This window comes from Calliopsis andreniformis, chromosome 7 (genome assembly GCF_051401765.1).
Source record: "Calliopsis andreniformis isolate RMS-2024a chromosome 7, iyCalAndr_principal, whole genome shotgun sequence".
Taxonomy (NCBI): domain Eukaryota; kingdom Metazoa; phylum Arthropoda; class Insecta; order Hymenoptera; family Andrenidae; genus Calliopsis; species Calliopsis andreniformis.
Window position 1 is genome coordinate 12,603,337 of NC_135068.1, and position 21,949 is coordinate 12,625,285.

The following is a 21,949-nucleotide window of genomic DNA, read 5'->3' on the forward strand; positions in this document are numbered from 1 at the left end:
AAATGGGGAGTCTTATGATGTTTTGCATATCACCTGATGTCTTGGGGCGTTTTTGAGTTGAGTGACCCTGATGGGCGAGACTTCTAGGGTGTCTAGGTTTCTCTAAGGACTTTTTCAGGGATTGCAGGACCTGATGTTTTGACTTTTCATATTTTCTAAGAGTTTTCTGGGGAATTTTTACGCTTTCTGCCATTTCTAGGGAAAGACTCCTCGATCAAAGATCGAACCACTCTCCATCCCTAAACTTTAGCTTATCCTAGGGCTTAATTAATTACTATCTAGTGATATCGAAAGTGTCTTTGAGGATTCCCCTTCGATAGTAGCTTTCATCCCAGCTAAGGATAGACAAAGACAGCTAATAAGAAGATAATACTGTCATTATCTCTCATTTCTAAATCCACTCTCACTGAACAGGCGTCCAAGTGCGATCGAAAAAGGAAAGATCCGAGGCTAAGCGAGGCAGGCATGTCTACCTGCATAAAACCTGTTATATAACTCGAGACACCAAACCGCCGTGGTTTCTCGAGAACCACACCTCGACACGAGTAAACAGATCTAAAGCTTCGACGTATCGTGAGGCTGGGGGGATTCCTCCTGCGTTCAGCTCCTCGGTTCTACTCCCAGCGGACCATCGTGTATCTTCGTAATTATGCAATGGCTGTCTTCAGAGAACTGCAGCCGTGTTGAAATATTGGGTATCAGGGGAAGTTCGGGAACTTTGAGAGCATGGAAATAGACGCGAGGGCGTGGGCGGATTTGTGTCTCGGAGACGTGAACTTGAGGGTCTTTCGATGATGAGAGGGAAGGGTAGATGGAGAGATTTTGACTTGAGCACACCATGAGGAACTTCAACTTTCTATGGAGTAAAGTAAAAGAATTTTTATGGAATCTACGAGGTGGTCCGTTTAACTGGAAACCCTCTGAGTGTTGGTATCACTTGCAACTCTAACAGCATTTACAATAAATGCTGCCAACACTGAGAGGGTTCCCAGTTAAACTGATCACCCTGTAAATGTCCTCAGTCCTTCAATAATTGAATTCTTCTAGCGAAGGTACTTCAATTCCTCAGCTTTTCAAAGTTAAAACAAATCTGGGTCAGAATCAAATCCAGATTTCTTACTCTATTTACGCAAACCAGAGACTGTCTCACCCATAAATAAATAAATCTCTGCCCAGAATCAAAAGAAAAACCTCCCACCGTAAAATCCTCAAAAGAAAAATCCCTAAAATTTCCCCAGGGAGGCGAAAATCCCCCAAAAACGGCGAACCCTTTCCCCATTCCCTACGAAGGTAGACACTCGGTCTGCGCCTGCGCGTCTAGCCTGTCCCCACCACTCTGGCGAAGCCATTCGGATAGAGTAGCTGGGTCTCGGTTCCGCGGGCGCCAGTTGCGTCCCTGAACGCGTCGTCGCGACGCCGGCTGCAGTGCGTCGCCGACTGGCGTCCCGGCGCCTCCCGCCGTCGGCTGTGCGTCTCCTATCGTCTCTCGCGTGTGAACGAGTGTGTGTGTGTGCTCGCGTGCGTTGTTCGAAAACCGAGTGCCTGATCCTAGGCGAAGTGACCCGCCTCGGCGTCGAAGCTGGTGACGTGTGGACACAGGAAATGAAAGTTATCGATCGAGGGGGCACCTTACAGAGGAGGAACTGCTCGACGGCTCAGACAAAGGCGAAGTGATCGCGACCAGTGACGTCACGGAGGACCCACGATGGTCTCGCGACAGCGTCTGCCTGGTCGCTGCCAGTCGATCAGGAAGTCGAGGCATTGGTAAGGATTCTGGTAGACCTGGCTCTGGTAGGTTGCGAGGGACGTGGCAGCGTGATGTGGAGCTGAGATGGGGCTCGAGTATGCGTGCCTGATTGAGGCACGTGGGGCAGGGGCACAGTGGGTCAGGGTGGATTCGAACCAACTGTTTTTAATCTACAGGGTAGAATATGTATTTTCTTCTTTTTTATAACATCAAAACTGAAAGTCTCCCTGAATTTCGAAGAGTAATTTTTGTAGTTAATCAGTGTGCATCTTATGAAACTAGTCCAACTCCAAAATATAAGAAAATTAAATTTACCACTGATTCGATTTTCCATCAATTCTCATCACTTTCGTAAATAATAATATTACTAGCCATGTGGTCACTCTTCGGTGGATTTTGAGAGAGTTCTATGAAAAAATATCCTCTTCAGAATACAGTAGTTTATATTATCTGATTGTGTGTTGCTGGGTGCTCGATAGCCTCTGTCGCTGACGCTATCAGTCGACTGCAGTCGCTGATAAGGGGAGGCTTGGTAACCGCGTGCTGTGAGCTCTTTTGAAACGCTTTGATGCGAGCCTTGGAGATAGGATTGAGTTCCTTTTGATGGGATAGGTGTTTAATTCTACGAATCTGAGAGATTTTAGGCGATACTCCTTCCTGTATTTTATTTGGTCCTTGGAATTTGTTATAGATAGTTGAGAAAAATTTGGTAACCCACTGGCAACTTAATTAATATTTTTATTGCATAGAAGTTGGAACATTTCTCCCATGTTTTTCGTTCAGTTGCTTCAGATTGAGCTACAAGTGTTCTCAAAATTTTTCCTAGGTGCTCAAATTTTGAAAATAATTGTTATTTTTGGTCCCTGGTTCTAGAGCCTGTGTTGGAGGTTGACAGAATTAGAATTGGGGACAGTGAGTTCGAGGAGAGAATTTTGTGAGTGATTTCTGAGAAACTGAAGTTTCTGAGGGAATTTCTGTGAGATCTCTCGAGTGGATTCTTCATAATTTATGCAAGTATTTCGAGTGGTAAAAATGATATTACAATACACTAACCCTTTTAAGTAGCTCTATTTCTTTCAAATGATCTTTTACAGCGGCGGACTGAAGTCCATAAAATCCCTTGTGACTCATATTTTTTGTTTTATTCAGAGGGATTAACTTTTAATATCCTCACCTTCCAGAATTGCCTCTTTGGGATTAAGATAAGCCGGAAATAGGATATCAATAGTGCCCTCATAAAAAATTGAAACAGAAGGTGGAAAATTGATATTTACTTTATTACTAACTACAACAAATGATTTCTAGAAAAGGGTGAAAAAAATGTCCCAAAAATGTCGGAAAAAAAAGATTGTCAGACTTTCCCCTCCATTTCTCGTTTCCGTCCGGCTGGACATTATCAGTGACGTAGCGTGCACCGAGCGTCACTTATCGCCGCGAGAGATAACGATAAGTCGCTCGCTGGACGTCGTCGTGGGTGGTGCAAGCGAGGCTTCGAAAAGGCTCGAGATCAATGCTCGTGTGCCATCGCTCTGGTTCGCGGCTGAGTAGACGATCTTCGACTACTCGCGATCGTTTCGCGTCTTTTCTGTGATACACTATCGCGTATTTGCTCGAGATTTATCGTCACGTCTTCGAGCTGTCTCAGTCTCTGCAGTCGATGAGTCGTGGACGTGGACAGCCTCTGAAAGTGAAGTTTCGTGCAGAATTTTGATTACAGGGAATTCATTAGTAGAGTTAATGAGAATAGTGACAGTGGAGTGTGGTGGCTTCTTTCTTCTGCTAGCTTTTCATATCATTTTCTGAGAAAATTGATAATGAATAAGCATTGAGGAAATTATTTTCCTTCAGAATAATGTAGAAAGTATTGATCAGTATCGTCTACAGTTGATAGTGAGTCGATAAAGTGATAAAACGATGGAAGAAGTGCATTTCTTTGTGGCATTCTTGTTCATCAAAGGCTGGGCTTATAACAGCTGACGAGCTTCGAGATAGATTCATGAATTTCGAGATTTCTTTGGGATGAATTGTATCAAAAAGCTGTTGAAGAGAAGGTGAGTGAGAAAAATTGAATTACCTGTACAGTCATTTAGTTCTGACGTCAAAATAGGAATAGCAAAATTTATAGTGTAAAATTCTTGAAAAGGTGAATAATATTACTTTACAGATAAAGAATTTCTTGGTTTCGAGATATGATATCGATCGGCGTAACTCTATTTCTCCCTAAGTATTTTGTACAGCAGCAGTAGAAAGCTCAATTTTGACTGAATCGAGTGAATCAACTGAAAATAAGAAACCTAGACGTTTCGATAAAAGCAGGAAAAGAAAATGGAATAGCAAAGAACTGTGCCTGGAAAAAGGCTCACAGTGACTCTTTCGAGAGTAAAATAAAGGAATGCCATTGTCTACTTTTTGCTGCAATCGCGATTGTTAGCAGAATTCCCATTGCTTTCGCAATCGTGGATCCCTCTTTATTTCATCCACAATAGAAACAGCTTAGTTTTCCTGAAGCGAAAATGAACTTCAAATTTCTTTTCCAGCTTCCAGTGACTCGATCTATCTCTCTTCTAAGTTAATTCAGAATTTAATTATCTTCCACTTGAAAACATAGCTTTCTAGTAGATAAAGAAGACGATTAATAATGCAGCAGCAGAACTTTCTTCAAGATTTCTTTCCAGGAGATTTCTTTCCCTAATTGCTCGCATTTTTAACGCACTCTTGTGAATACTTCTACGTAGCACTTTATCAGACTTGGAGCGATAATAGAACGGGAGAACGTTCCAGTGACTCGCAAATTACTTTTCGGTGACGAGAATCGCGCCACGATCGAGATAGATCACGAACGTGACAGGAAACTAGTCACAGAATCTCATCAAGAGTCGAGAAAGAGAGGGAATAGGGAAGAAGCTCTTGTCGATGCTTTAGATTACTTTCCTTGGATACATCGATCTTTCTTCTTTTAATAAATGCAGGAATGCTTCCATTTTTTCCTAGAGTAGATCTAGTAACATAATAATCGATCTTAAAAACGATATTTATCCTTCAATTTGTTCTGAAATGACTTTAAAGGAAATAACTCCAGAAATTCTCAAGTATCGAACTACGGTCACGATCAATAATTCAAGTCTACCAATGTAATCATTAGACAATGGTCAAATATTTTTTGAAATTATGTATTATTCACTCTTGGGAGCCATATTAATGATTCCTAAATAATTTCACAGTAGAATAATTATTTTACAGCTGGGAAATATTTTAAAAATTCTGCAAAAATTCTAGATCCATTTTTAATCTTCAGAGATGAATATTTAAAGAAGTTTGTGGTGGTTTTAGAGTTTCTTTATGTACAGGGGAGTCATAGTGGGATTCTAGGACGATTGAGAGAGCGTTTCTTTTATCGCTCGTGACGTGGGAAAATTTTTCCTTGAAAAGCGATGCGCGTTCTCCTTAAGACGCAACACTTGAGAAATCCTTCTTTTTGCTCGATGAAATCTACCTTGACGGTGATAGATTATCACACCGAGGAGTAAAAATCAACACTTAATCTCAGGAATATTTGACAGTGTTTATGAAATGTTACAGTAGATTTCAGAACTTTTATTCAAATTTTCCTTCTTCGATTTCTCTTAAAAAGGAAAGAGAAATATTTTCCGCTCATTCTTCTATAAACAATTCTCTACTGTGCTCTAACGTCTGCTACTTGTCATGTGTATTGTATAACCTGAGCGAACCTGGCCATAAGAATCGCCTCGTAAATTCTCTCCCTCGCAGCACAGGCAACCGAGGAGGTCGAGGAACTGAACGACCATTCGTGCTGCGCGATTTTACGAGGACCTAGCGTTCTCGTTTAATGCTCAACAATCGAATAATAGGAGGCTTATGACGCCCTCTTTTTATGACTCTATGACGTCAAATTGGGCATTAGGTTTTCGAATTAAAGATTTCCTAAGATAGTGAAATCGATCAGGTGGTAAACTCTGCTCCTGTCAAGCTCTGTTTCTCTATAATTCATCACTGGCTGATAGTTGACAGTAATAGGATCCCCCCACACCCTTGAAATCCGCAAATCTCGGTTTCATTTTCGTGGTCGACTCGAATTTACTCCACTATCGATACACTCTGGTCCATCAGTGGTTTCACGTAGTGTCGTATTTAATATTAATGCCCATCGAAGGGCGAGCTATGGTTAAACGCCAGAGCATTTGTGATCGAGGTGGATCGATCACAGTTGTTTCGTGGTTTGCGAAATTAGGGGTGGAAGGGCGAAATCCCTCCACTTTTCAGCTTTGTTTGTCAATTTCCTTATGGAAACTGCAAGGAACGAACCTCGTGAGTTCATTTCTGTCGATTTTCTATTTTTTTTACGTGATGTGGTAGCTAAAAGGGAATGATTTTATATGTAATTTTATTAATTATTCATAATTATCTGCATCTTTAAAAAATTCTGAAAATTCAATTACTAGAGTTGCATGGATAGAATTCAAAAACTCTCCACCCTCACTTTCCCCAGAATAAAAACTGGGGTGGTTTCACCTTTGACCACAAGCTCACCCTCACTTCTGCTCAAAAGAAAAAAAATCCTCCCCTTCGACATCCCCCATCAGCAGCCCTCAAAAAAGCCTCCAATTTCTCTCTCTATTTCTTCACTCGTGGAACGCAATGAGGGCGTTCGAAAACTAAATCTCCCCCCTTAGCTGACCCCCAATAACGGGGAAAGTCTGACAGAAAAAGGCTGGTAGCAGGACAGAAATCACAGCGATCGGGGCAAATAGCGCGAGGATCGATGACCTTCGGCAGAACGTGGTCGGTTCCTCTCGCCTCATCACATTGTGGCCATTTTTCGTCGGTCCAATATCAGAGGCGTTTCTCAAATCGCGTGCACCTTGGACCGAGACGCTCCTCCTTTCTCTTCTCTTCTTTCTCGTCTGGTATCGGTAATAACGCGCCTTCCTCGACCATTGGCCCCTTTTATGTCGAACCGTTCTCAGAACTTCGATCATAGAACTGTGGCTTACAGACCAGTGTTAAATTTGGAGACCATGATAACTTATAATTTTTTTTGGGAATGGTGAGTCTTTGGCAGGTCTTTAGTTGCTTTAAGGCGATTAAAAAGGTTTGATTGTGGATTTTTTGAAAGGAAAATAATGTCACAATTCTGTGGAAGGAAATTCGAATGACCAGTGATTAGAAAAAATAATTATTTAGTGTGGATATAATTAGAAGAAATAATTCTAGCAGTCTTAAGTGCTAGGATCTGAAATTTGGACAAGTATTTCTGTGCTTCGGAGAAAAGCTGGTAAAATGGTCCCTTTTCTAAAATACTCATATCTCTCTGCACCACATTAAGCACGTATAATATTTATACCACACAGCCCTCGCTTAACTATTAATAAAAGAAAGGGGAAAAGAAGGCCTTGAACTTTATTTTTGCCACCCAGAGCCATCGATCAGAGCAGAGAAAGGATTTGACGATTGTTTGCAATGTGCAGTGTTGCTAATTACAGAGACGAAGGGATGAATAATTGGAGGGGGATTGGTTCGATTTTTTCCTCGAGCGCAATATTTCACGTCGGTTTCTATTGCACCCTGTGTACGCATTCTTCCATCGATAAAGTTGCTAGGGTGTGAAAGAGAAACGTCGGTAATAAATTACCACGCTGTTAAGCCGTTTATGATGAGGCGATAATTCTCCTGGCCAGTGGTTGCTGCGCCTAGCTCGAGGGACGATTTACCATTTTATTGCGTCTGGAAATGGTCTTTATTGAGGACCGTGTATTCGGGGCATCTTTTATTGACGTTTTAGTGCCTTTGAACATTCTTCTAATTGGGACTTCATTTCTACTGCCGAGGGGGACTGGTAAGGGATCGAAGGAATCTGTGTAGGAGTTCTGGCTAGCTTCTGGTACAGTTTCGTAATGATTTGCTTAGACCTTGTTGTATTTTGTATAGACTAATCGATCTTTAGAGGAACGTATATGGTTGGGTAGATATAGAGATAGAAATGAAGTAGAATAGACGTAGAATAGAGTAGACATAAGATAGAATAGAAATTTGCCACATCAGAGGTTCGTAGAATGAAAACAGCAACGAAAGCAAAATTATGACCGAAATCTCTCAAAATCCAATCCAAACGAACCAGTAACCAAAATACCTCAAAGCCTCACAGAAGTATCAACCGAAGTCTCTCGCAACCTCACCGAAAGTCTCTGAAAATCTCTGCCAACCACGGTTCTCTCACTTCCTCCTCCAGAAGGTACCCAACACTCTCATTTCCCTAGATCTAACCGAAGTGCAACCGAGAAATTTCTCTGTGCGAAGCTCTGTGACCGAAAAGAATCGTCGCTTCTCAGTGACGCAATCGCGTGTGAATTGGATTCTTGAGATGATCGTGCGCGGAGCTGCGCCAGGAAACGAGGACTCAGGATCGCAATAATGCTGCCACCGATTCTGAACAACATTAACAGCGACATATTGACGCTGTACACGAACCCAGGAAGCGGAAGGAGCGTGGCGACTCGCGGGACGAGGGGCCGCTACGCGGAGGTTGGCGTTAAAAGGTAAACTTTTCGCATGAAGGCTGTTCTGTGTCAAAGAAGGGCTGCCCAGCCGCCGTGTGGCGCGTTTCCAGCCGCGAAACCGCCTGTTAATTATTAATCGATGTGCCCTCGTCGTTGCACGCTCTCGTTGCAAGTTGCCATTCCCGGCAGCTGCGTTTATTGATCCCGACGCCGTGGCCACCATGGACCCCATGGTGCACGACGAACTGGAAATTCCCTCGCTGCGACGCGTATGAAATGCCCACTGCATTTTCCAGTTTAGTTTCCTTTTTATTGCTTCTGCGGTTCTAAGGCAGCAAGACATGGCTCGCGTATTTCTATTTTAGGGACATTGATGTCTGAAGTTTCGAAGCGTTTTGGGTTGCCTTAGAGCTGCAGATATTGTACAGATTTGATGCTCGCTTTTATTGTGCGGAATCCTTAGTGACCGTAGAATTTTAGTTAAGAATCTCTCGACGAAACTTCTTTATTTTAGTATTCTATGAAACATTTGAATAAAACTCGTATGTGGTTTGAATATTTACTTATTTCTGTTATTGTTCTCTGAAAAATATTCTATAATTTAGTAGATAAATTAGTAGATAATTGTATTAAGTAGATTATTCTATATTAGACTTTTTTTAAGTAACTATCTGATTGTTTAGCAAGAATTCTAAGTGTAACAGAGTGGTGGAAATAGCTACCCCTCCGTCCTCCAGTTCCACTAAATCTCCCTCGTCTACTCTTCCTAAAAAAATCAAAATATTAAACCTGTCGTTCTCACGTTCCCCTAAATTGATTCGCCATTTATCTCCTTCGACTCTGGCCAACCAAATCAACAGAGATTCATCGATTCCTCCTTCAGTCGGATGATTCATCGACTAGCGACACGCTACCATGACCAGTGGGTCTGTCTCGCGTGTCGCCGCGGGAAAATCGATTTTAATCAGCGGTTAATATGAAATATGATAGCAAAGTGGCCGACTGCGCGAGAAGCCCTTTGGCTTATTCTTACGTAAGCCTCTTAGCCGTAATCCGCTTGGGGCCTCCGCGAATAGACCTGCACGAGATTCATTATTTCCCTTTTTTTCCTTTTTTCATCCTTTTTTGTCGAAGACTCTATTCCAGGGATCATTGTAATTGGGTTCATCGCGTAGATCCCAATTAGTCGAGACTTCTCTCTGAAGGAAGAATTCTAGACTGCCTTGGAAGTTTTAATAAACCAGTTAACCTGATCTGACGGTTCTGAAGAATGCTCTATGAGTTGGTATTAACTTCGTAATAATTGTTAATTGAGAGATTGAGGAATTGCATAAATGGCCCTGAAAATAATCGTAAAATACAAAGTAAAAAGAAGTAACTTTTTTAAGCGAATATATGAGTATTAAAATTGATTTATTTTGAAGTAATTTGTGTTGGAATAATCTTGAAATTAATTTTTAATCGCGTAGAAAATAATTAAAGTTTGTTAAAGATTGAGTTTGTATGCAGTGAATAGAGTAATGTTAACGTGACATTCGCATGTGCAAGATGAACATCGACCTCGCGATGCAATTTCCGTGAAACGCGTGCATGCACATAGATATATCGCCCTATGATTCATTGAGCAACGACGGGACTCTGAACGCCTCTGTTTGCACTTCCGACTAAACGTATTACGCAGAAATTCTGCCTGTTTTAGTCACTTTGTTGGAATTCTCGAATACTCATCCCATTCCAACAATTTTATAAACTGTGATTAAAGAGATCTCGAAAATTAGAAGATTAAAAATTAGAGATGAAAAATTCTCAAACAAAAAAAAATCTGCATTCCATATTTTTCAATCTCCAGTATCAGGAATAAAAAATCGATATTATAAATACCACCAGCGAAGACTCAGAACCCCAAGGTGGTGAATTTCGCCCCGAAAAGCCTCTTTAACACCCTCGACGCAGAAAGGGGGTAACTTCGTCCCCAAAACGACCACCGCCCCGCGCAATTCATTAGAATCCTACAGAGACAGGGCAGTGAGCGAAGTATTCATTATGTTTCCGACAAATACAAGAATCGACGACAATGCGCAACGCTAGGATGAAGTCAAGGGTGTCTCGAAAAGGGGGTCGTGCTAATGCCACTTGCGACCCCATCGAGCTGACAGGGGCCAGTCGACGCGCGTGCACTCGCCCCTAATGCGACTCTCGAGGCGCGTGCACGCGCACGTGCGCGCGATTTTTCGAGCTGGGAGAACTGTCGGAAAACTGTGGACAATAAACTTCAAAGAAAAGGAAAAGGGATCTTTATTACTGTGGAAAAAATTTTTACAACTATTCGATATACTCTTCTCTCGTTATAGACTCGAGGATATTTATTCATTTTTGAAGTAGAGACATCTTAGAAGAAAAAGTAGAAATGAAAATCCTCCTGTCGTTGAAGTAGTATCATTGCAAATGAATAAAAAGTGGAAAGAAAGTCGAAAGATTCTCAGGTGTAACTACGGTCACAGTTCCATCTCCCGCGGTGAGGAGAGCGCAAACAACAGAGTTCGTTCTTGCGGTGGAGCGTGTCAGGCAGAAAGCTGCTCGGCCACATCGCGCGAGTAAATCGAGGAAACCACGCGAAACACGATATGCCACTTTCGTTCTAACGTTACGAGGCCAGGACCGTTTAATCCTGCGGCGACGATCGCCAGGACGATCGACTTTCCCTTTCATTTTCCGCGCCCCATAATCGCTGGGAATCGTTCCATTCATTACCTATCACGACACTCTTTAGATCCAAGGATATGCCATCATTTTCATAAAAAAATCACTGAAATAAAAAATAATTCCTCGTGCGGTGTGGCTATAAAATACAAAGTAGTTTAATATTTTATTATCACGAGTTTAAAATTTGCTTCGAGTTGCATTCGCCACGCGTCGTTTCAGGTCCGATCGATTTGATTAAATTAATTAACGAAGCTGAGGTCCCCGTCAGTGGACAGGAAACTCGTTTACCAAGGGAAATGAGTTATTAAGTTATTCGTCGAGAGATAATTATCGAGTGGAAATGGGATTACCGTTGGAAACTGGTTACAGACGAGGGCCCCTGAGGTTTCTTTCTCACGCTGGCACAGTGAAATATTGCTTGCTTCCTCTTCTTCAACTCAGTTTTCCACGACAGCGACAATTGACACGGGACTCGGAATAATGGCTCCTGCAAGAATAATAAAAGCGATTCTCCTGGCTCCTAAAGCCTCAAAAATCCTTAAAACAACCCTTCTTCATCTCACCATTATTCACTGCTAGTTTCCCAAAAAATTGCAATTCACCTTTTCTCTCTATTCACCTGAAAATTGAAAAATACTCCTCAGTCATCGAAGCATGAGAATGCATTATATCCCACTGTCATACATATCTCTGGTCACAAGAGCCTCAGGTAGGATTTTCCAGGGGTCCCTCTGTGAAGGAAAGCCCATTTCCACGGTGGAAATCGAGTCCCCCGAAATCCTCGGGGAAGGCCAGGTCTCCTTCTTTCGCGACTGAATTTATCGATCAGCGCGGTCCTTTGAAACGTTACGGAATCCATCGAATCCTGTCCTAGGGACAAAGTCCTGCCTCTCGTCTATGGTACGCTTTGATAACGCTCGAGGGTCAGGTACAAAGCTCATCGAATCAGTTAATTTCGGCGCGGGGATCGTGTGTCTTCTGAGGACAAAGGGGTGGATGGGCTGATCCAGCGGGATCAATTAAGGGGAATTGTTTGCATCCGTACTGGGAATTTCGTAGAAGTACTGACAGGCACTGATAGGCTGCTGGGTGGCTGTCTTGGGGAAGAAAATTGGGGATTCAGGTTTCAGATCTAGTATGATTTAGTTATGGTTGTGAAACAGTGTGCTAGATGTAATCCTCTGTGGGAGGAGGGAATGGTTGAAAGATGGCGATTCTAGGGACATTTATTGGTTCTAGAGAAATTTGTTGATTGTAAAAAATTGGTTAATTCTAGGGTAATTTATTGATTCTAGGAACTTTTTCTGTAGAGAAAATAATTGAAAAGGGTTTCTAGAGATCTTCCATTATCTTCTATTATTTTCTCTAGGGTTCTACAGTATTCTACAGCTGTCTTCAATTTTCTTCATTATTCTTCACTATTCCTGTCCCTGAAATATACTCAATCAAAGTTTCTCATTACACACAGCTACATGTCCATTACCCTGGCCCCCATTCTTCAGTGCCCACGACCCCAACGTATCCAAAACCCCCCAGGGACCATCCCAAACACGGTTGCCCCTCCTCTCGAGGGACATAACGGGTGACGTCAGTGTGGCAAGCACGACAGCCGAAACAGAGCATGGAGATGCTTAGCGGGCGAAGTGTCGCGTGTTTCATGGAGTAACTTAAGCCCACTTTGCTGCTCCCAGCCAGTAACCCAAGAGTCGCTCTTTGGCTTCGGTTTCGCTCCACGAAACCGGATAGGCTGGTGCCCAGAGACTCGCACTTTGCCTGCCTTCGGCAACCCTTTTCTTCTTACCTTTTCTGTTTCCTCCTCTTCCGTCGCGTTTCCTGCTCCTCTTCCCCCCTCCTTCACGAGGTGACACTCGCCTGGCCACTTTCGCGCGCGTCCCTGAAGCGTGTCCATGTCTACTTTCATCTATTGTAGCTTGAACAATTGAGTCTGAGCTGGCTCGTATTTTCGTGAGTTAGGGCCCTGGGCTGCTTAGGCTGGATCTGCTAGGTGTCATGCCAGCTGAAGTGGGTTGTGGGCTTGGGTTTCATTTGGAGAGGTTGTTCAGTGAGGGTGACCCCTGGTCTATGTACCCCTAATCTAGATGTTCTAGGCTGGGTACCCTAGTTTCTATCTCTGTTCTGTGTCCTAATTTAGATATATTATTCCAGGTGTCCGTGTACCCTAGTCTAGTTAATTCCAGGTAGAAGACTAGGTTTCCATCTTCCAATTTCGTCTCAGTAACCTTTAGTCCTCCCTGAGTGGACCTACTGATCTCAAATTGGTCACCGCAGCTCCGGAAGATCTGTTCATGAAACTGCAAAGGAGACAATGGTTGAAAGGGTTCACTTAGCTGGCGAAATATTAAAGTACCCAGGCTTTTCTTCTACTGAACGTTGAGCCGAGCAATTTCCTCCGAGGAACAATGTCCTCTACCCATAGTCCTGGACGCGTTCTATGAAAAAGTGGAGAGGAAGCATCCTATTAGTCTTAATGTAGGAGAGTGCTTTCCTCGGAGAGCGCTTTGTTTCTTCCAGCCGCGATGGATCCTGACAGGCTCGTTACTCGACAGTAAAAAGATAAGTTTCCTCGCGGCAAAGAACAAGAACCCTCTTTTTTTCGCCAATGTATCACCATTTCTCGAATAACCGAAGCGATCCCATCATTAAATTTCCTCTATTGTTGAACTAAACATCGATCAAAAGAAGACTCCTCCATTTTTCTTCCCTGGTATCGTCTCGAGATTAGAGAACTGATTTCCCCACAGCTTTTCATGGCGAGGAATTGTACGCCCTGGAAAAGTTCGTCTGCGACTGGTAAAAAGGAGAGCGCCTTCACGCGTGGCTTGCCTCGAGAGAAAAGAGCACACGGCATCGTTCTGCGTCGAGACGCTGAGGAGAACGATGAATGAGATGCAGACGGCCGCGGCTCGGAGCGACGAGTTGGAAAACCACATTTGTTCCGCTCGTTTTCGTGTCTTTTGCTGGTCTTTAGTGTTGAGGAATTGCTTGTCAACGACATTGTTCGTGACATGGTGGTTCAAACTTGGGATAGGAAAGTGTCTACAGTGGCGCTGAAAGCAGATTAGAAATTCAAATTTTGGGGGGATATCTTTTAGTACTCATTTTTATGCATTGAGTTCATATTATTTGTGCTGAAAATTCCCTAGGTTTAGAATTGTTTTGCGTGATGAAAATTCACTAGATTTTCTGAGCATAAAATTTCCCTAGATTAAAAATTCCCTACATTGAAAATGCCCTTAGATTCTAAATATTCCCTAGATTCTAAAATTTCAACTGTTCCATAAAATACGATTCAAAAATCCCTAGATTTTACTTCTAGACTTCCCTAGAGCCTCTAGAATCTCTCTGAAATCCCTGAAAAATTCTCCAGCAAATCCTCCAACCTGCTCACTGGCAGTTCCCTCACCCTAACAAATCATCGCCACCCTCTTCACATTAATTATGACCTAGCCCACCCCCAAGCCCAGTTATCAAACGAAATTCTCTGAACTCCTGTGGCAAGTTGAGTCAACATTATCGCGAAGGATACGCGATCGCGTTTTGCCTCCCAAGAAGAAGGAAATTAATTGTCTGCGCGAAAACTGGGGGGAGCAGGGCTTCCGCCAATATCCGGTTCTGCTCGTCGGAAGGAGGACGCCGTTTCCGGTCGATTTAATCTCCACCCGTCGAGACACGCGATTTCCACGCCACTGATAACTCGGTTAGGAAGTTCCTCTAATAGAAAGTTTCTCCGCGGTGCCTTCTCATCGCGAGACGGAGTTGAGCGCATAGAGCTAACGATCATGCTCGCGAATCACGGCGACCCTCCCACTCCTTTCTCCCTTGGGAACAAGTCGTTCCTTGGGACATCACACAGGATTAAAAAAGTATCAATTTTCGTAATTCTTTATTCCACAATTTTTTATTCTCTTTTGAGTTCCTCAATTCCTAGCGATATTCCTAAATATTCTTCAAATTCTGAAATATTTCCAGTTGTTCTCGACTATTTATAATATTTTTAAACTAAATGCAATGTTTGCTGACCAAATGGCTGCTTTAAACTCCTGTGCATCTTGAAGGAGCAGGTTCAGAAAAGTATCTCGTTGACCTTAATCTGCTAGATGGACCTAAGCCGAAGTGATGTCGACGTTTATGAGGCGAAGTTCGCTGGGGGGGAATATCTGGCGCCGAAGATGTCTTCGTTTCCGTCGGAAGTCGCTTTCAATCCGATCGTTTGTATGCGACAAGTCTGCACCGAAGAGACAGTGAAGTTTTATTCCATGCCTGGCTAATAACCTGGAGGAGGAATTATTGAAATTTCCTCTTGAGGCGTTATCTACGGCAGTGGCTGAAATATCGCTTTTCCGCTGGTTTCGCGTCGGAATAATTAACCACGGTGCTGCACACTGCTTTCCAATGACAGGTCGGTCGCTTTGGCTAACGGCGTCGAGTCACGAGGAACGGTTTCATGCTCGACGTGAGTGGGATAAGGCAATTAGAAAAGTTGCTGATTACGACGATCGTCGACCGGAAAAATATGCACACGCCCTCGTTCAACTGTATTTTCTCTTGCGAGAAGGACTTCTACGCTTGAAAGAGGATGACCCTGAGGATGGTGAATCCGCTGGTTTTATTCTCCTGTTAGGTGAGCGAATGGATACTCTAGGTGAACGGGAATCGGTTGATGTTAAGCTGGAATTTATATGAAATTGGTTTGGAATTGAAGTGGAATTGAAGTGGAATTGCTCTGGAGTTGAAGGTAGAAACGCTCTGGAATTGAAGATGGAGTTGCTCTGGAGTTGAAGATGGAATTGCTCTGGAGTTGAAGATGGAATTGTTCTGGAGTTGGAAACATAATTACTCAGGAGTTGATTGAAATACTTCCAGCAGGGACTCAAAAGTACCATAAAACTCCCATTGACAAGACTCGTAACCCCCATACAACAAATCTGGAACTGATCTCCAGCGCCAACATAAATCAGACACGAGATCTCGCTTCTCCTTAAAAATTCATCCCCTAAAATATCCACCATCTCATCTAGAATCATCCGAATATTTTCTCCACCCTCTTTCCACCACATCTGCACACTTTGCAAGCACCTTGACACTCCACCATTACTGCATCCATCCTCTGCAAGATGCTGAAACCTCCTCGAAGCACCCTCGCAGAGACGCCCCGAATGGGATGCGTTTAAGGGGTTAAAGATCGTCATAACGCGGGCAACAGGGCCAAAAGCTCGACGCTCGCTCGAATAGGCTCATATTCACCAAAATATGATTGCTAGGGAACGGCTGGGAAGAGCGTGTTCATTGAACGAGGCGCAGAGACCTCGCCGCGGCTTGGCGTTTCCTTTTACGAGCGTTATTCCGCCTGCTCGTCTACGCTCGATCGCTTTGATCGTCTGCGCGGAATGGGCCGAGCCTTGACTCTCGTTCAGCCTGCTTGGATTTTATTCCGCCTTTAAGGGGTGTAAAGAGGCCATTCGAATAAAGGACGGGAGAATATTAAATTAGACGCTTCCGATTTAGCAGAGCCTTCGGGAACTAATAGTGTTCCTCTAAAGGAAGAAAATGTAATTAAGTTTGCTGGGTTAAAAATTGAAGATTGTTAATTTTCTGGGGGAAAATTTGTAAAAAAATGGGAGTCGAAGGAGTGGTTTAGTGGGAGAGAAAATGAACGCGCTAATTTTTTACGGCTGCGTTATCAGCGAAACCTCTCTCGCGTGATAAGGGCGAGAGAACAGAGGCAGAGGATTCTTTTTGATCCTGAGAGTTTCTTTGAACTTTCCCATGCAGAAGACGCCTTGGAAGCTTCAGAGGAGCGTTTGTTGCCTGGATATTCGCGCGAGAACGCATCCCTCGTGCATTTTTAATTCCTCCCTTCTAATTAATTAAATTATTCCCCTTGGGAGGAGACTCATTCTTCCTTCTGCTGCAGTTCGACTTTCTGAAACGTGTGAGACACAATCTTGTTCTTGACACGACGCTTATTTCAAGAATAAACTTTGGGAAAAATATGAGAACCAGTGAAAGGTTAAAAAATTCTCTTACTCGATGTAAACTTAAACGAGCTTACTCTTCTTCAGCTAGGTCCACATTTTTTCTATGAAATGTCTTGAAAAGGAAGGTGAAGGGAACTGAGAAGCAGATAAATCAAATCGACTTTCTAATAATCTGTGATAGCTCAACAGCTTTCCTCTCCAAAGCTGTCGCCTACTGAGTCGTCCTCTTTGGCCGCGGTTCAAGTCTCGAAAAGAGTGCGAGTCCCTATTGGCTACAGTTCAATATCATTGTGAAGAAGAGATGAATCAGATACAGGATCGAAATAACACTTTCAGAATGAAACTAGAATCACCAAGACACAAATGAAACTAGAATAGCCAAGACTGTAAAATATTTGTTGGTGTCCAGGATTAGAAAAAAGCTCCTTAAACGACCTCACTTAAATGGACCACCCTGTACATGCTCCTCAGGATTCCTTTGAGGCCCTGAAGAGGCCGCTGCTTGGAGTCTCCTCGAGGAGCCGCCTTCTAGACGTATCTCTGTGCCACCCCCTCGGTGCAGGGCCGCTCGTTAATACGTAAAAATCCCTTTTACCCTTACGAGGCAGCCTGTGGACCACGTGTTGAGAACAGACAGTCGTCATGGCAACCCCCGTCCGATCTCGCAGACGACGAACGCCTCGTCGCCCGAAATCAGGAACGTAACTTCCGCCTCGCTGGCCCTTTGTTATTTTCGGCTGGCCGCTGGCGATTTCACGCGTGCCCCGCACCACTGGGGGCTGCAGGAAGGGGCAGGCTGGCCAGAATTTGCTTTGTCGATGTTCATTCGCGATGGGGGTGGCTGGGGGAAAGGGTGAGCTCGGTTCTTTGAAGACTTGCTCCGTGTTTTCAAATGTATGTATTACTTCCTCTTTTTTCGTGGGAAAGTTGGCTCATTTTTTTAGGGTGGGAGGGTGCTGAGGGTGGGGGTGATTGAATGAGGAAAAGGGAGAGTTCGTTGCGGGGGCTTTGAGGTGTACTGGGTGTTTGTTTTGATGTGTATATTTTTTGCTGGGAAAATTAGCTAATTTTTTAGAACAGGGGGTTGAAGGACAGGGGTGGTTTGATGAGAAAAAGGGAGCGTTAGGTCTGAGAGTTGTTAATGTCTCTACTACTACCCCATACATCGACTCGAATTCCCAGTAGCCTTTAAAAAATCCCCAAACAAGCTCTCATTCGAAAAAATCCCTAGATTCCATCGAGTTCACATTTGTCCCCAGAAGAATCGTTGCTTAACAAGTACCCGAGACACTGTTGCGTCACAAAATTAACGTCGACTTAACGACGCCCATCGTATCCGCTAATTGTACCGATAATCCGTACTCGTGTAAAGCGATTCTCGAAGGCTCGGTCCACAGGGTCGGCGTCTTAATTAATGATCTCATTAGAGGTCTGCTGCGTTCCACCCAAAAAGTCCCTAACGACCTGTTTCACAAGCACGCTGGGAACAGAACGTGCTCGAATCGCGTCCCAATTTTTTAGCTCCTCTTCCCTTTCGTTTCGACAATTTGTTTAACGCCTGGCTGTTCTCACAGAGGGTCAAGGGTTGAGACTAATATAGAGCAAACACCGTACCCTATCAATATACGCTCGTGAGTATAACATACAGTCTCTGTAGCTCAAAATTATTTGCAGTGAAAGAAGTTTGCTTAGCTATACTGTCAATTTCTTGACAAAACTAAAATATGGGCAGTACTGAGACTCTCATTATAGACTCGTCGGTGAGGCTATATCGAGAGATCTTCATAATTTACCCAGTTACGCTAAAATTTCACTCAAATAATTCCACCTGCCTCTGCTGACCTCTCCATTAGAGCCAAAGCATCAGTATTCAGAAGCTGTGCTTTCGCTATAGTCTCGGCAGTGAGTCTACACCGAAACCCCGCATTAATTGTCGCAGTTCCACGTTCCGTTTGCCGAACAGCCAGCTCACTAGTCTCGGACGTGTAATTTCGAAGCAACTTCGTCGCAATCCCGCCCCTGGAACATCCTGCGCGCGGGGGTGGAGAGCCAGAGGGTGTGTTGACGTATGCAAAGTCGGTGGCTGCCACCCCAGCCTGCTACACGTCTGCTCCCCATTGTCCCCTGCGTTTGACAGTTGGACGGCCTGTCTCGGACCTTGTCTGCGCGACACCGCGTTTGTCCCCTCCAGGGGGTGTCGCGGGGGTGGCTAGGGGGTCGATGGCGTCTCTGTGGACTTTCGGTCCAGTCAGGAATTGGAGGGAGCTGGGACACGGGGATAGCTGTTTTTGTGATTAAAATTAGTTCAGGAGGATACCCTGCTGATAAACTAATGACAGGAGTGGGGGTGGAAAAAGGGAGACTTAAAAGGGTAGCTTTGATGATTAGGAAAAATTGAGAAAATTCGAGGATACTATTTTTATTTATTAATTTTTTAAATTATTTATTTTTATTTGTTTACTAAGTGGATAATGAAAAAAACTCTTTGTTTTTTCCATAATAACTGAAGTTGAATTTTGGACTCAGTTCCAGATAGCTAGCTTCAAGTCGCATTAATATAGGGGATTTTCTCGTTCCATAAAGTCCCTAGATGAGCTCCCCCATTTCCAGAACAGAGTAAACAGTTCACACCGAGGCTTCTATTGTCCTTCCCCTATCATGGTCTCGTCAGTCTCTCGCCAGCTGCCTGTCAAACGAGGCTGATTGGAAAACCCTCGAGTTCGACTAGCTGCGACATAAATCATCGCCGCGGAAAAGCGTAGTCGTTCTTTTTTCTTCGTGCAGCCTGCGTACCAAGGGACGATTTGTTACGTCGCGACGTATCGATTTTCCAGGCCGCGATATCCGAGTCGGCAGCGACACAGCCGGACGTCATTGACTAATTTCGACCCCGCGAATTAATTGACCGCTTCAGGTTTTCGAGCACACGTGGCGCGCCACTTCCGCTTCCTGCGACGATTTAATTAGACGCTGACGCGACAGGCCTCTGCAATTTTTATGCGTCACGTCAGTTCTGGGGAAATTTTCAGACGATTGAGGAGACAGTTTTGTGATTTCATTTGGGGAAGTGGGTCCTCGTTATAGACTTTGGATTTGACAGTGAGTGAGTGCTAGTTATAGTCTCACACCTCATTTCTCAAGATCAAAATTCCCTAGATTTCCTTCTAGATGAACCTCCGTGCCTTGCTTCATTGATATTCTTAGACAGTTTCTAAGCCTGCTCGCTTTAGCCTTGGGAATAGCATCCAGCGAGCTTATAACGCATAGAAGCTGGAAGTTCATATTTTATTTTTAATATCCAAGGAAGTTCAGAGTTGTGAAGGTGTTTCAAGGATGGCCTCCGAACAATGGAAACTGATTAGCGAAGTTTGCGTCTTCGTCCTCGCGTTTCCTGCAGACTAACTTCCCGGAAATTGCGTTAGACCTGTATTGTCCCCTAGGATTCAAAGCGCTCCACCCCCGCAGAGGATTTATTCGCGAGTTTCTAAGCGATTACCTGTACGAGAATGCTTCCACAGTCTGCGGCTCGTGTGTCAGGTTGCTTTGTATACACAGTGCTAAATTGGACGAGGCACTTTCGTGCAAACTTCGCCCTGCCACAGACGTACACACACAGACACTCAGCTCCTTGGATATTCGAATTGATTTCTTGGGTAGTTCGCTTCCTCAATGGCTTTCGGGGGAAATGAAGTGGAAGAATTCTGCTGTAGCTAGACTCGAGTCGAGACGAAAACATGTTTATTGGGGATGGAGAAAATAATCTTCGTGTTTACGCTGCTGTATCCTGTTGCGAAATAATGTAGCATTAAAAAATTGAGCATTTAGGTGTGAAACTACTGTAAAAATGGAACACAATCTGCTCTTTCTTGGCCTGTAGTGGAGTGGACAATTTTTTTCAGAGAATTTCAATTTAGGCATATTAAAGTAGAGACTTTGCCCTTTAGAATGAGACCAGGCCCAGCCTCCTGCGATTTTTTTTGGCGGAGTTACAGTAGTTCAAAGTTTGGTCACTTTTTGGAGTTCTGGATCAGTAGGTGATTCCAAGGCGAGTGGCGCACTTGTCATTCAGACATCAATAACTCGGCCAAAAAAAATCGCAGATCACTCTGCCTGGTCTCGTTCGAAAGGGAAGGGATACAGCTTCAACATCCCACTGAAAAATATCGCCAAAAAAATTTATCAAGGCGCTGGCAGTCCTCTGAAATTGGAAAAGATTTTGGGACGCACCAACCTTCCTTCCACAGCTCGACTTGGGCTGAGAAAATTTTTTTGAACTAGTTCAACTCAGAGATGTTAAAGTAGAGGCTTTGCTCTTTAGAATGAGACTAGGCTCACCTCCCTGCGATGTTTTTGGACGGAGCTACAGCAAATCAAAGATAGGCCATTTTTCCGGACTCGGGATCGCTGCGTCATTCCGAGACTCTCGACTCTCTTTTCATTCAGACATCGATAACTCAGTTAAAAAAAATCGCAGATGACTCCGCCTAGTCTCGTTCGAAAGGGAAGGGATTCAGCTGCAACATCCCACTGAAAAATATCGTCAAAAAAATTTATCAAGGCGTTTGCAGTCCACTGAAGTTGGAAAAGATTTTAGGACGCACCACCGTTCCTTCCACAGCCCACCCTGGGCTGAGGAAATTTTTTCGGATTAGTTCAACTCAGGGATGTTAAAGTAGAGGCTTTGCCCTTTCAAATGAGTCCAAGCTCAGCCTCCTGCGATTTTTTTTGGCGGAGATACAGTAGCTCAAAAATTGGTCACTTTTTGGAGCTCTGGCTCAGTAAGTGATTCCAAAGCGAGTGGCGCACTTGTCATTCAGACATCGATAACTCGGCCAAAAAAAATCGCAGAGCACTCTGCCTGGCCTCGTTCGAAAGGGAAGGGATTCAGCTTCAATATCCCACTGAAAAATATTGCCAAAAAAATTTATCAAGGCGCTGGCAGTCCACTGAAGTTGGAAACGATTTTGGGACGCACCACCGTTCCT

General features: G+C 43.8%; 1 protein-coding gene across 4 annotated transcripts in view; it reads left to right on the forward strand.

Moving 5' to 3' along the window:
* Nucleotides 1–21,949, forward strand: part of Spri (Src homology 2 domain-containing protein sprint) — a 99,464-nt gene that overhangs the window by 59,071 nt on the left and 18,444 nt on the right. Inside the window, exon 1 of one of the 4 annotated variants that reach the window (XM_076382134.1) lies at nt 1,595–1,764. The exons of 2 other annotated variants lie outside the window; for them this stretch is intronic. In XM_076382134.1, the coding sequence (XP_076238249.1) occupies nt 1,706–1,764 (59 nt within the window). In that variant the 5' untranslated portion in view covers nt 1,595–1,705. Of the gene's footprint in view, nt 1–1,594; nt 1,765–8,039; nt 8,302–21,949 lie in introns of those variants that run through there. One more of the 4 variants, XM_076382133.1, reaches the window with a different exon arrangement.